At 46.8% G+C, this 15,709-nt stretch overlaps 1 protein-coding gene across 1 annotated transcript in view; it reads right to left on the bottom strand.

Annotated features, from left to right (window-relative positions):
• LOC130846736 (protein FAM169BP-like) overlaps window positions 1–5,569 on the bottom strand; it is a 45,305-nt gene extending 39,736 nt beyond the window's left edge. Inside the window, exon 1 of the mRNA XM_057725139.1 lies at window positions 5,472–5,569. Coding sequence (XP_057581122.1) covers window positions 5,472–5,511 — 40 coding nt within the window. The 5' untranslated portion in view covers window positions 5,512–5,569. The remainder of the gene's footprint in view (window positions 1–5,471) is intronic.
• Window positions 5,570–15,709: the final 10,140 nt, after the last annotated feature.

Genomic DNA, 15,709 nt, shown 5'->3' with positions numbered 1-15,709 from the left:
CTAAAATATTCCATTGTCTGAATGTACCATAGTTTAGTTCTCCTCCGCTATCTTTTTATACACCTTTTATTGCCATTTTTATACCTGCTTCTCAAGCCAGATATCTGAGCCCAAGGGGTCCAGAAGCCACAAGATAAAAAGATACATCTACCCAGTCAAATCTTTTTGGCTGAAGAGTAGAAGGAAAATGATAACACAGAGTAGAAAACAAAAGTCCCTTGAACATTTAATATAAGGCTCAAGACTTTAAAACAAATTTTGTGGGGCAATCAAGTTAAGCTGCCACCACCTTCTTTCCTATTCCTTTCTGCTTTTTGAGGAACTTTAGTAGAAAACCCTGTGAAGACCAGGTGATCACATTAGCTATTATCAAGCACTAACTCTGCACAGCCAGTCCCTCCTCTCCAAAGACCAACAGCATCTAATTCACTGTCAGTTTCATACCCTTGGTGAATTCTGTCTTCTCCAACAATAGTTCCAAAATAGATAAAGCCGACTGCGAGAGAAGTACCAATTAAATGCTTGACATCTGCCTTCATTTACTCAACTAAATTCATGTTCCAAATGGCATCTACTAGAACTTACAGGAGGGTTATAAAACCATAAGTATTATTTTCCTGCTTAACAAGGCGAATCAATAAAATGTTCAATTTACTAATACGTTGTATTACTGTAATACAGATGTTTAATTTACTAAGACAGTTTCAAACAGGAAATGTATTACAATTTGGTGTTTGTGTGGTGCCTTGCAAGTTTCACGGTGCACTGCAGAGCATTAATTAGCCACACAAGTTGTCACAAAATAGATTGAATTTTTTTCAAAACTAATCTTAAACTGTTAAGTGTACATAACAATGAAGGTGAAGTCTGATCAAATTTAACAGGCTTGAAATGAACTGTCCTCAAAAACAACTCTTGAAAAAGAGTCAGACTTCCAAAGAATAGCAGCTTTTGATCAAGCCTGCTACCTAGTCAAGAGGAAACAGGCAGAAGGAATGGGGGCAGGGCCCTTGGAGACAGGCTGTTTCCAGCTCAGCAAGGACAAAAGATGGACCTAGGGGGCTGACAGGCACTGCAGAGCCAGCCTCGGGCATCACTTCTGAGACCCTGAAGCCAGCGGGTTCCTGGAGTTAGAAAGTGGAAACCACACATCCGTAGTTTTAAAAGAAAAATACAATCCTCCGGCTCTCCACCATCTAGGACCTGGGAGGCTGGACCCCTGCAAAAGGCTTAGCAGTGGTGACAGCAGTTGATGGGGCATTGTGGGTTACAGGCCAGCCTCGCTACACTGATTTAATTCCCCTCTTCCCCTGAGGGACAGGTGACCACAAAGAAGATGCCAGTCACGGATTTTCTTCTATGACACCCCAAGGTTTTCCAAACAAGTTAAGACAGTGAGGTCCCTAAGGCTGACTCCCAGTGGCCTGGCTTCGTCAAGGCTCAGCAGGAGGAACTGAATTCAACTCCCTGGCACTGAGTTCCCGAATGCACAAATGGCCCTGTCCCAGGTCCCCATAGGCTGAGGAGTAAGTCTCCATCCTTGCCCTGGGGAAATGGCAGCCTGCAGAGAAGAGAGAGCTAAACAAGCTGCTGCAATATAGGGCAGGACATGATAGGTGCTAGAATCGAGCTGGGAGCCAGGGTCCAAAGGACGCAGAGGAGGGGGTCAGTTCTGCTGAGGGGTTTGGGAAAGGATCCCCAGGGAATTCGCCTGCTCAGACTCCGGATCACTGGATAAGGCTTCAAAACAGGCAGAGACGACGTGCGAGGGCAGGGGTAACCCATGAGCAGAGGCACAGAGCCCTACAAGTCCAAGGCCATACTCAGGGCACCCCAAGCAGTGGGGGTAGCTGGGTGAGGCTTACACAAGGGAGAGGCAGAGCTGCAAACATCAATTATAGCAAGGTTGCAGGATACACAGCTAATATACAAAAGCCCATCACTTCCCTATAATGCCAGCAATGAAAAAGTGGAATTTGAAATTAAAAACAATACCATCTACATTAGCATCCCCCAAAATGAGATACTTAGGCTTATACAAAATGAAATAGATTTATACAATCCAAATATGTATAAGAGCTATAGAAGGAAAATTACAAAACTCTGATGAACAAAATCAAATAAAAACTAACTAGATAGCTATTCCATATTCTTGAATAGGAACCCTCAGTATCATCAAGACGCCAGTTCTCCCCAACTTGATCTACAGATTCAGTGTGATCCCAATCAAAATCCAAAGAAGCTATTTTGTGGATTTCACCAAAAATGATTCTAAAGTTTACATAGAGGGGCAAAAGACAACACTGAAGGAGAACAAGCTTGGAGGACTGACACTACCCAACTTCAAGACTTACTATAAAGTTGCAGCAACCCAGACAGTGTGGTACCAGTGGAAGAACAGACAGATCAATGGTACAGAATGTAGAACCCAGAAACAGACCCACACAAATACAGTCAACTTCTATTTAGTCAACTTTGACAGAGGAGCAAACGCAACACAATGGAACAAAGACAGTCTTTCCTACATATGGTGCTGGGAACAACTGGACATCCACGCACATAAAAATAAATCTCGACATGGACCTTTCACTCTTCACAGCCATCTCAGCAAACAGAAACCAGTGCTGACGGAGAGCAAGGCAACATAAAGCACTTTGGATACAGCTCTATGGACCTGGTGTAGGGAGAATACAGACTTCAGAGCCAGGTGGCGTTCAGATTCCAGCTTACTCAATTACTGGCTGCGTGACCTTCACCCCTTCCCCCGCCTCCAGCCCCCCACCTGTTGTATGGAGCCCACAACATCCTCTCACCTGGCAGTTATACACAGGTTTGGCTTAAGAGCTCACTTCACCAAACTGTTTTGCCCAAAGCGTTGGAAGCTTTTCAGGGGTTTCCAAAACCTTCCTCCACCTGCTTCTAGTGTTGCTCTGGGATCTCAGAGAAATATGAAAAGCCTTTGTTTTTTGCTGGCTTTTGTCAGTGACACAATGGAAGCTGCTTTACCAGCTAACACTGTTTCTTCCTGGGAGCTCCCTCTCCAGACTTTCTGCTCCGGTTTGCATGGAAATGTGTGTCTTTCTTCCCCAGCTTGACTGCTGCCATCGTCTCTGCTGCCTTCCAACATGAGTGGGGACACGTTCCCCACCCACCACGTTCGCTCATGACTGGTCCTTTCCCACCAGGGAGCGTTAAGCCGACCATCATGTTCCTCGCTTCCTCCTCCCAGGGCTGTGGGGACACATCACGCCTGATGAAGGCACACACTTTCACCTGCCCAGAACCTCCCAGCAAGATTTTTAAACCTTTCATCTTGCCGAAGATTTCTTAATGGAGCTAAATCTTTTTTTATTTAAGTATTTTTAAGTCAATCGATAAAACAATCATTTTTTTAAACTAAATGTGATTTTTCCACAGTACAGGTTAGGGAGGGCTGGTTATCAACCGTCACCTTGGATGGATGGGCGGTGGCACTGGGGAGCTGCCCCGAGAAGGCCACCGTCCAGCTCGGCAAGGAGGAGCACTGTATGGGTCCACGATGTCCGGCAGGGGACAGTGGCTCATGTGGCCGTGCCTGCCACCCCTCCTCATCTGCCCAGCACCAGGGATGGGGGAGGCAGCAAACTGGCTCAGGACCCTGCAGCGGTCACCATTCTGAAGCATGTGGTGCTCATCCAATCCCCATGCTGAGCAGCTATTAGTACAGAGCACATGATAAATCCACTGGAGGAATTAAATTCAGACTCTGGCTGAAGACACAACTTGGAGGAGGAGACAGTGCCTGGGACATGAAGCACCTCCAGCCAGGGAGGCCTTGGGGACCATGCCCTGCAGACCATCAGTGGCCACCATGCTTCGGAGAAGGAGAGGGACACGACCTGATTACTGTTTTAAAGTAATAATATTCACCGGAACCACATGTCCAAGCATCCGCCAAGCATCTGGATAACTTTTTTTTTCATGTGAGGCTCAGAGGGGTTAAAAAATTCAAGGTCAAGTGCCTGTAAACAGCAACGTTGGGACTGGATGGGAACCATGTCTCAATGATTCCAGAGCCCCTGCTCTAACCACTATGTGCCAGGTAAAGAATGGACAGAGGGACACAGGACAGAGCTGGACCCAGGCTCCGTGAAAGGTGGCATAGTAGGGAAGACGAAGATGAGAGAAGAGATGAGGAGGCGACAAGCAAAGACACCGAGAAAGGAGAGGCCGAGGCTGGCATGGAAAGACCTTAGCAGTGGACCTCGTTCTGCACTTCGAGACTGGGGTGGAGGCACTGTGCTTGGCTCCAGGGGTCCAGGGCAGAAGACACCGCTCAGCAGGAGTGAGACAGGCCACCAGGCCAGGACCACACACAGCATGACCAGCACCCAAGATGTGAGCAGCATCAGGCACCCACTCAAGGACTGTGTCTCCATCCATTCATGCTGCTCTGACAAAACACCACAGTCTGGGTGGCTTCTAATAACACAGATTTACTTCTCACACCTCCGGAGGCTGGAAGTCTGACCTCAGGGTGCCCGCATGGTCAGGTTCTGATGACAGCCCTTCTGGGTTGCAGATGGCCAACTTCTCACTGTGTCCTTATGTGGCAGAAGGGGCAAGGCAGCCCTCGGGGGGTCTCTTTGATAAGAGCACTAATCCCATTCAAGGGGGCTCCACCCTCATGACCTAAGCACCTGCCAAAGGCCCCACCTCCCAGCTCCATCCCATGGGTTTAGGATTTCAACATATAAATTTGTGGGTGACACATTCAGACCATAGCAAGCTGTCTGGAAGGGCTGAGGCAGAGTTCCAAGAATAGGCCTGAGCCAGACTGGGTTCTGATGCCAGGGGCTCTGGGGACTAGGTTGAGGTACTGACTTTGTAATAAGTCTCTGAAGGAGTCCAATCAATGAGAGACATGATCAGAGTGGTGGTTTAGAAAGAGAACAGTTGGGTTATGTTCAGGTGGGAAGAATTAGTCTTTTTGAAATTAAGAAGGGAAAAAAAGGTTATTTGAGAAGGATCACACTGGATTCAGGTGTGGGTGAGGCTGGAGACAAGGGACGACAACAGGAGGCTCAGTGATCCAGCCAAGAAAGGAGGAAGGGCTGAGTGCAGTTGTGCTGGCAGGGAGGGAGATGCTCGGGGGCAGAAAAGACCACCTGGGAATCAAACTGGTCCTAAGGCAGAAGAGGGAGGGGAAGCGGGGTGGCAACCAGCTCTCAAGCTTGAGCAGAAGGATGCAGGTGCCTTCACTAGCTGAAAGTGAGGATGAGGAAGAGGCGTGAGGGTTTCAGTTTTGAAGTGCCTGTTAGAGATAGCAAGGTCAGAGTGGCCAGCCAGCGGCTGGATACACAGCCTGAGTTGAGCAGAGACAGAGAAGGTCTGTGCCCCATAGCATCCTAGGAACCAAGGAGGGAGGAGTTCTCATGCATGTGCACATACACGCGGACACACACACACACACACACACACACACATCCTACCTTCCCACAATAACTGCAAGTTGTTCACATACTGGCCCATGGTTTACACTTCTTCAATCACAACCGAAGGTGCTTCAGGTCCACCTCCCCCAATTGCTCCCACGGAGTCTAAGCCGCCACTGCCCCGTTACAAATCTAAGAAATATGTGGTTCCCCCCAAAAAAAGCACAGTTAAACCAAAGTGACAGGCCATCTTCCCCAAAGCAAAATACATGTAGGAAAAAAATGCTGAAAAGTTCTGGCAGAGGACAGCACATAAACACATTCCAAGGCATTGCATGACTTTTATGCAACATTGACTGAGCCGGTCAATAATTTAAGGGGAGGGAAAAATACGCGAGTTGACATAGCAACTGTCACATCGCATTACTTGGGCTACCATTTCTATACAGATGTCTTCCTTAGAGGAAAACACTTCCCCAGATGCCCTGTGAACTTGGGCGCCTCTTTGCCAGGGAGAAGGAAACATCTGGTTTGCAGTATATCTGCATCAGCCTCCCTGTGGTTCTCGGTCCCTTCTTGCCTTCAGCAACTTTGTTTCCATGAGTGGAGATTTTAATTCAAGGAAGATGTGCAGAGATGGGGTGCCTGGATCCTGAGGCATAGCTGGCCGGCAGGGAATTGGAGGCAGAAGAAACCCACACCAGAGCCAGTCTATCTAGGAAAGCATCTTAAAATCACAGCCTGCAACAAGGCAAGCGCAGCGAGATTCTCAGGGCTGAGGGAAGTAGAAAGAGGTGCAGACAGCCCAAGCTGCAGTGGTAAAACCCTAGGATGCCTCAAGGAAGAAGCACCCCCATCCCTAGACATCCTTGACACTTGCAATATTTTCCTTGGAGCTTCTCTGTTTTCCAAAAACCAATAGTCCCTTGGTAAGAATGACATCTCTTTGTCTGTAGGATGCTGTTTTCCTCTACTTTAACATCCAACTCGCAGTAAGTGCCACAAATTAACTGGAAATAAAGAAGGAAATCCCAAACAATAGCCAACACGTGCTCCCAAAACAGTGCTGTCACTGCAAACAGCTCTTCAGTCTGCATCCATCATGGCCCAAGGAAAGCAGAACTCTCTCGGTTTCTAGCATGGAGTTCTCTTAGCTTACATGAAGTCGGGTTCTACTCAACCTGGTGGCTGCCTGACACCAGTTGAGCTTACACAGCCACATGGGCACCTCAACTGCCAGAAGGAGCAGGTATGTAAATTGAGGCTGAATTTCTGGCCAGAACTCTCTTCCTCCAGACTGTCAAACCCAGTTAAATGGGACTCCCCCATGCAGAAGTCGGGAGGATGGGACCCATTTCGGGCTGATGTCTATCTCACCTTTATCCAGAAAGCAAGCACATACTTGAACATAAAGATTCCAAGTCCATGAGCTCACGTGAGGCTGCACCAATGAGCCTGCGAACCAGGTGGTCCCTGGACCCTTGGGGTTCGTGAGTCTGCGGGGATCATCACGCTTTAAAGCCAGGAAAACTGCAATTACTTCTCCACATGCGGAAACTCAGATTTTACCAGGTCAGCAAGCCGCTCCTTCACTCCCGCCATAGTTTTACCAGCTTCGTTTTCACCAGAGATACAAAAACCACTTCAGTATCTCAGGTCCACAGGCTCATCCTGCTAAAAACAGAGCTGGGTTTAGCCCCATCCACCCACCCGCCGGGAGGCCTGACCTCTCCCCTCAGGGCACACAGGGGACCAGGAGCTGCTCTAGCTGGTGCCCCAGTCCAGACGGTCAGAAATTCACAGCACCTCCCCCTACACCCATCTTCTGGCCTTCCCTCCAACCCCTCCCCCACATCTGGGCAGCCTGCTCAGGGGTGAGGAACATCCCAGAAAGGGCCTCCCGGTTCTGCAGAAGCTCTCTGGGCATCTCAGGGGCACACCTCACTTGCCACCCGCCCACCCCTCCTGACCGCCACCCACCTGCCCCAAATGCAGCCCAGAGAAGGCCTGGCCCCGGGCCCGCTGTGTCGCAATCCCACCTGCAGCCCATGACCGCCACCAGGAAGGCGGCTCCCCAGCGGCTCTGGTTTCAGCTGAATGTTTGCCTTGGCTCTTGCTGTCCCTGCAGGCCTAGAATGGGCATGCTTTTCCAGGAAAAAATCATCATTTTTTTGATTCCCTGCTTGTTTTTCTCAGGGTGCACATGACATGCAATCACCAAAAACCGTAAATAAATTAGCAGCAATTTGAAGGATGAGTGTTATGCTTGGTCACAAAACGTCCTGGAAGCGAGCTGGGGGGTAGATGTTCCAATCAGGGAAGCCAGCATGTGGTAACAAACACAAACAGCCTTCCCTCTGTCTTCCTTCGCCGCAAGGACGCTGCTTTCCGTTTCTCAGCCTTGCCGCCTTCCCTGCACAGGGAACTCACCCCGTACCCTCTAGGAAGAAGAGCCAGGAATGGCTGCAAAGTGATGTTCACCTGGGGTCCAGGTCCCCGCCCACACCCCTCCTCCAATGTGACAGCCCACAGACCCTGCAGACGAGCTCAAGTTGCCCTCACCCCGAGCTTTTCCTTCCAGATCACCCGGCACTGTTGGCACCACCACTAAGCCCAGCCGGAATCCAAGTCATTCCCAGGCTTCCCTCCAGCCCCCTCAGATCCATCCCAAATCCCATCGTTCCCACTATTTCACCAACCCGAGTCCTCCCCATTGGGCGAGCCCTCGGCATCTCTCCTCTGGGCACTCCCAGACTCCTGGACACTAGACGCTTGTCCTCCTTTCTCTCCATCCTCCCTTCCAATCATGACTAAAGCATTCCTCAAAGGACTGAGATCCAAAGGCGGGACCCCTCCTCCAGCCCCAGTCCCACCCGTTCTCCATAACATCACTGGGCATCTTGCCAACTCCCCCTCAGCATGGCCTCACCACCAAGCAGAGGCCAGAAGAGTAGAGCAGGCTTTATGAAAGGAAACTTCAAAACATTCAGAGAAGGGGTCGGTGAGACTCAGGGCCAGAGTCTGCAAGGTGGGGCGCTGCCTGGGACGAGGGGGGCCCACTTTCCAGGTTCCCTGTGCCTCTGCAATTGCTGCTTCAGGTCCAGAGCGCCCAGCCCTGAAGGGCAGAAGAGCAGCTGAGTGACCACTGTGTGACCACCAGTCAGCCCAGACGGTGGGAGAAGGTCCTGATGTGCGGGCAGTGGAGAACTTCTCAGGCCTCCCACACCCTATGTTGGCCAGATAGGCACTTCCCTGCCAAGAACTCCATGCTCCTCCTACACCCAGCAACACCCAAGAGTCTCTTTATTCTGGAAACTTCCATAGCACTGTGGCATTAGGTCTCTTTCATTTGACTCAGCTATAAATTGCCATTTTTAATCAGCCTCTGGACATTCCTTGCCCGGCCCTCTGATCATTAACCACTAGGTTTTATATGGAGGGGAAAAAAATCAAACGGATACTATCAGAAAGAGAGCTGAAAAAAACCTGACACGTCTCCTGACAAGGAAAACAGGAAAAGATCCTCTGGGAAACGTATCCAGGAGCTTGCCAAAAGGGCCTCCATCAGAAAGGGGCAGGTGTTAAAAGGACGAGTGTAAAGGGTGGAAGAGGCCCCCCCACAGCCAAGGTCCCCAGGCCCCGCACAATCCTGTAAGATCAATGTAGGAAGAGCTGGGCACTGAGTAGGTTCAGGTAGGCTGGGAAGAAGTTCAAGGAAACAGGAGAGCTGCCTGGATAGGCCACTCAGAGGGGAGAGCCCAAGGAAGAAATACACCTTAGCCAGGGGCTTGAGTGGCCACAGAGGCCCCTCTTCACTGGGAAAGCAAAGGGCCTGCAAATTAGGAGCAAGCAGCTGGAAACAGCAGAAAGGCAAAGAAGTGCATTCACTGCTTTTAGAGAAGCACAAGCCTCTAGACTCAGTGAATGTACATCCCAGGGGACAGAAGTCCTGCAAATGTGATTCTGAAGTTGTAACCTTCAGTCACTGAGAGCATGAGAGGCTGCAAGGGGCCAGAAAGACCCATGAGCCAATGCTATCCTGCCGTGTGAGGGGAAGATGCAGGTCTTGGAACTAATGCCTGGATCCCTGAACATTCCTTCCTAACAATGCTCTAGAGTGAATTACAAAAGCTAGTCTTATCAGTACCCTAGAAAAGAAAGACTGGACTTCAAATCAGCATGAATTCACCAAGACCAGAAAACACAAGCTGGCCTCACTCTCTTTTCTGACAAGTGTTCTAGGCTAGTGTTAGGAGAATAATTAAACATAAGTCACCTTAATTTTAGCAGCCAGGTTTCCCTCCATTCTTTTTTTTTTTTTTTTAATTTATTATTTTTTGGGGGTACACCAAGTTCAATCATCTGTTTTTATACACATATCCCCGTATTTCCTCCATTCTTAACTGCATGCATGCATTTCTTAAAGTCTCTTGACTTGCATTTTATGAAAGTCTCTTGAAATCTCCAGAAATGTATGCTAAATAATGGGTTGGGTGTGTGTTTTGTGGTGTAATAATTGCATGAATTTTTTTAATAAGCATTTTTAAATACTTATGTTAAAAATAAAGAATGCACACCTTCAGAACTTCAAATGATATTAACTACACAGCCAGAAGGAAGAGTTAATATTAACGGGATGAAAGGACTTACTTTTCAAACAAGCAAAGTTTTCTTGGATTTAACACCAAAAGCACAAGCAACGAGACAACAACAACAAACAACAGATGAACAGGACATGATAAAAATTTTAAACTTTTGTGTTTCTAAGGACACCATCCAGAAAGTAAAAAGATAACCCACAGAATAGGAGAAATTTTTTATAAATCTGATAAGGGACTTGCATGTAGAATATATAAAGAATTCTTACAACTCAATAATGAGAAGACATAACCCAGTGTAAAAATGGGTAAAGGATCTCAACAGGTAGTTCTCCAAAGAAGATATTAAAATGACCAATAGACACTTAAAAGGATGTTCAACATCATTAGTCATCAGGGATATGCAAATCAAAACCACAAGGACGCCTTGACATTGGTCTTGGAGATGATTTTTTGGACTTGACACCAAAAGCAAAGGCAACAAAAGCAAAAATAAACAAGTGGGGCTACATCAAACTAAAAAACTTCTATACAGCAAAGGAAACTGTCAACAAAATGAAAAGGCAACCTCCTGAATAGGAAAAAATGTTTGCAAATCATATATTTGATCAAAGGTCCAAAATATGTAAAGAATTCATACAACTCGATAGCGGAAAAACAATGTGGTTAAAAATTGGACAGAGGATCTGTGTGATACTGCGATTTATATTAAGAAGTATATATAGACTCACTCCCTCTTGCAAGAGCACTGGAATTACAACTAACTGCTGAACAATCATGACAGAAAGACACTGGAACTCACCAAAAAAGACACCCCACATCCAGAGACAAAGGAGAAGCCGCAATGAGACAGTAGGAGGGGCACAATCCCGTTAAAATCAAATCCCATAAATGCTGGGTGGGTGAGTCACAAACTGGAGAACAGTTATACTGCAGAAGACCACCCACTAAAGTGAGGGTTCTGAGCCCCATGTCAGGCTTCCCAACCTGGGAGTCCAGCAACGGGAGGAGAAATCCCCAGAGAATCAGACTCTGAAAGCCAGCAGGATTTGATTGCAGGACCTCCACAGGACTGGGGGAAACAGAGAATCCACTCTTGGAGGGCACACAAAAAAATGTGCTCACCAGGATCCAGGGGGAAGGAGCAGTGACCCCATAGGAGACTGAACCAGACCCACCTGCTGGTGTTGGAGGGTTGCCTGCAGAGGTGGGGGGGGCAGCTGTGGCTTACCGAGGAGGCAAGGGCACTGGCAGCAGGGGTTTTGGGAAGTGCTTATTGGTGTGAGCCCTCCCAGAGTCTGCCATTAGCCCCACCAAAGAGCCTGTGGGCTCCAGCACTAGGTGGCCTCAGGCCAAACAACCAACAAGGTGTGAGCACAGCCCTACCCATTAGCAGACAAGCAGATTAAAGTTTTACTGAGCTCCACCCACCAAATCGGATTAAAGCTTTACTGAGCTCCACCCACCCAGCCCTACCCACCATCAGTCCCTCCCATGAGGAAGCACACAGGAGGCTCATAGATAGCTTCCTCCACGAGAGGGCAGACAGCAGTATCAGGCAGTATCAGCAGTATTTTGTCTTGCAGAACTGAAAACCACAGCCACAGAAAGATAGAGGAAATGAAAAAGCAGAGGACTTTGTACCAGATGAAGGAACAGGATAAAGCCCCAGAAAAACAACTAAATGAAGAGGAGATAGGCACCCTTCCAGAAAAAGAATTCAGAATAATGATAGTGAAGATGATCCAGGACTTTGAAAAAAGACTGGATGCAGAGATCGAAAAGTTTACCAAAGACCTAGAAGAATTAAAGAGCAAACAAACAGAGATATGCAACACAATAACCGAAATGAAAAATACACTAGAAGGAACCAACAGCAGATTACGGAGGCAGAAGGGCAAATAAGTGACCTGGAAGACAGAATGGTGATCATCACTGATGCAGAAAAGAATAAAGAAAAAAGAATGAAAAGAACTAAAGACAGCCTAAGAGACCTCTGGGACAATGTTAAACGCACCAACATTCACATTATAGGGGTCCCAGAAGGAGATGAGAGAGAGAAAGGACCCGAGAAAATATTGGAAGAGATTATAGTTGAAAACTTCCCTAACATGGGAAAGGAAATAGCTACCCAAGTCCAGGAAGCACAGAGAGTCCCAGTCAGGATAAATCCAAGGAGAAACACGCCAAGACATATAGTAGTCAAATTAACAAAAATGAAAGACAGAGAAATGTTATTAAAAGCAACAAGGGAAAAACGACAAATAACATACAAGGGAACTCCCATAAGGGTAACAGCGGATTTCTCAGCAGAAACTCTGCAAGCCAGAAGGGAGTGGCACGATATATTTCAAGTGATGAAAGGGAAGAACCTACAACCAAGAATACTCTACCCAGCAAAGATCTCATTCAGATTCGACGGAGAAATCAAAAGCTTTACAGACAAGCAACAGCTAAGAGAATTCAGCACCACCAAACCAACCCTACAGCAAATGCTAAAGGAACTTCTCTAAGCGGGAAACATAAGAGAAGAGAAGGACCTACAAAAACAAAACAATTCAGAAAATGGTAATAGGAACATACATTTCGATAATTACCTTGAATGTAAATGGACTAAATGCACCAACCAGAAGACACAGACTGGCTGAATGGATACACAAACAAGACCCATATATATGCTGTCTACAAGAGACCCACTTCAGACCTAGGTACACATACAGACTGAAAGTGAGGGGATGGAAAAAGATATTCCATGCAAATGAAAATCAAAAGAAAGCTGGAGTAGCAATACTCATATCAGATAAAAGACTTTAAAATAAAAAATGTTACAAGAGTCAAGAAAGGATATTACATAATAATCAAGGGATCAATCCAAGAAGAGGAGATAATTATAAATATATATGCACCCAATATAGGAGCACCTCAATTCCTAAGGCAAATGCTAACAACTATGAAAGAGGAAATGCAAGGCAGAAATAGAGACACAGGTGTAGAGAACAAACACATGGACACCAAGTGGAGAAAGCGGGGAGGGTTGGGGGGGAATGAATTGGGAGATTGGGATACCAAATTGTACGCTCTAAATATATGCTGTTTATTGTCTGTTAACTGTATCTCAATAAAAGTTCTAAAAAAAAAAAAAGAAGTATATATACTTGGTCTTTGTCTGATTTCTGGCATAAAACTCCTAAAACCCTTGGAATTTCTTAAGTGATGAGAGCAAGGAAGCTATCTCTTGTTATGTTAATAAGGTGATGTTTGGACCCACCTAAGGATGGGGGCTGGTTGCCAGGAGAACCAACCACGTGATTAGAGGGTTAGAATTCTTAGTCCCATCCCCCTGACCTCTGGGGGGAGGGGAGAGAGGCTGAAGGTTGAATAAACTGCCAAGGGTCAGTGATTTAATCAATCATGCCTATGTAATGAAGCCTCCATAAAACCCCAAAAGGACTGGATTCAGAGAGCTTCTGGGCTGGTGAACATGTGGAGGTCCTGGGAGCGTGGCAAGCCTGAAGGGGGCATGGATTTATAGCCAGTCAGTCAGAAGTACAGGTAACAGCATGGGCTTGAGACTGGTGTCTGAAGTGGGGGTCAGGGGAGTCTGGTAGGACTGGACTTCTAACCTGTCGAATCTGTTGGTATCCCCAGGCAGTGTCAGAATTGACTTGAATGGAAGGACAGCCAGCGGGTGTCTGGAGAACTAGTTGGTGCTCTAGGAAACCACCCACTCCCACACATTGGAAATTGAATCTCAAAACACATTTAACCTGAATAGACATTTTCCAAACACATACAGATGGCCAACAAGTTCCTGAAAAGGTGCTCAATGTCACGAATCGTCAGGGAAACGAAAACCAAAACCACGATGAAATATCACTTCGCATTTGCTAGGATGATTATTCTCAAAAAGATAAGAGATAACAAGTGTTGGCGAAGACGTGGGGAAAAGGGAACCTTTATGCACTGTCGGTGGAAATGGAAACTGGTGCAACCATTATGAAAAACAGTATGGAGGTCCCTTAAATGATTTTCAAAAGAACTACACCATGATTCAGCAATCTCACTTCTGGGTATTTATCTGAAGAAAACAAAAACACTAACCTGAAAATATATATGCATATATATCTACACAAACACCTATACAAGAATTCTCACAGCTGTATCACTCATAATAGCCAAAAGGTGGAAATAACCCAAATGTCCATCAACTGGTAGATGGATAAACAACATGTGTCAAATCCATACAATGGGATAGAATTCAGCCATAAAGATAAGAAGTACTGAAACATGCTTCAAAACAGGTGATTCCTGAAGACATCATGCAATGAAGGAAGCCGGACACACAAGTCCACAGACTGCCATGATTCCATTCACAGGAAATGTCCAAAATAGGCAAATCCTTAGAAACAGAAGAGATTGCCTAAGGCTCAGTGAAGAGGGGTTGCTTTCTTTTGGGGGTAATGAAAGTTAAGTGTGGTGACAGATGCACAACTTGGTGAATATACTAAAAATCACTGAATTGTATGCTGTAAATGGGTAATTGTATGATATGTGAATTACAGCTCCATAAATCTGTTTGTTTATATACATATATATAAAGGGAATAAAAGTAGTCCTTCCTGTGGGTTCAAAACAACTACCCAAACACTGGCGGACAGAAGCCATGTCTTGATGACAAGTTGTGTTAAAAGCCCAGGGGCCGGGCATGCATGGTAATAAGCTGTCAGCTGGCGGTGAGTCAGCCTTGGGTTGGTTCTATGAAAATGCCGAGGTAAACTGAGGCTAACCTTGTGGAAACAGAATGTCCAAAAAAGTGAGGACTGCTCTCACTAGCCACCACTCTCCTCTCACGGTTCCCTAGCGCGCATTTCTCAGATGGCTCCTGGGGATCTTGTTAAAGGACAGATTCTGACTCAGCGGTCTCGGTGGGGTGCAAGCTCCTGCAATTCTAACAAGTTCCCCAGTGCCACCTCGCGGCTGGGCCACAGGCCACACCCCTGAGTAGGAAGACAGGAAACCGAAGCTCAGAGGTGCTAAATAACTTAACCCAGGCCACCCACTCATAAAGGGCAGAAGATCTGAACTCAGAGCTACTTGACTCCAAAACCCAGCTTCTTTCCACCAGACCATCCATCACTCGGGGTCTGGACACTGTGTTCCCAGAGAAGCCAGATCTGAAAGAAGGATCCAGGCTGTGATGGGCTCTGGAGCCCACATCAAAGGACGATGAGAAATGTGTGAGTGATCTTGAAAGAAGACTCAGGACAAGTGGCAGCCGGCCTCAAGCCTGGGAAGATCCACCCTGTGGAACAGCCATGCCCACTTCCCTGGATGGCCCCTATGGGGGCACTAGGCCAATGAGGAGACATACGAGCATATCAGTTTGGGCTCCTTAAGAAGAACATTCTAACAGAGCTGTCCCAGAACAGAACAGGCTCTCCCAGGATGCAGAAGTCCCCAGACTAGAAGCCAGTGCCCCAGACAACATCTTCATGACTCTGACATATCTCCATACCACCTTCTTAGCCATACCATAAAAGAGGCATCATTTTCTATGATTATAAAACATAAATCTTACAGTGACAAATCTTTAAATTCTAGCTAAGGATGCTCAGCTGGGAGACTTTTTTTTTTTAAGGAGATTAACAAGTGTTAGCTAAGCATTAAAGCCATATTAGTAGGAAACAGAAACTTTCC

Source organism: Hippopotamus amphibius, chromosome 2 (assembly GCF_030028045.1).
Source record: "Hippopotamus amphibius kiboko isolate mHipAmp2 chromosome 2, mHipAmp2.hap2, whole genome shotgun sequence".
In the NCBI taxonomy this organism is placed as follows: domain Eukaryota; kingdom Metazoa; phylum Chordata; class Mammalia; order Artiodactyla; family Hippopotamidae; genus Hippopotamus; species Hippopotamus amphibius.
The sequence above is the reverse complement of the archived record's forward strand: the minus strand, read 5'-3'. Positions and strand labels throughout refer to the sequence as shown.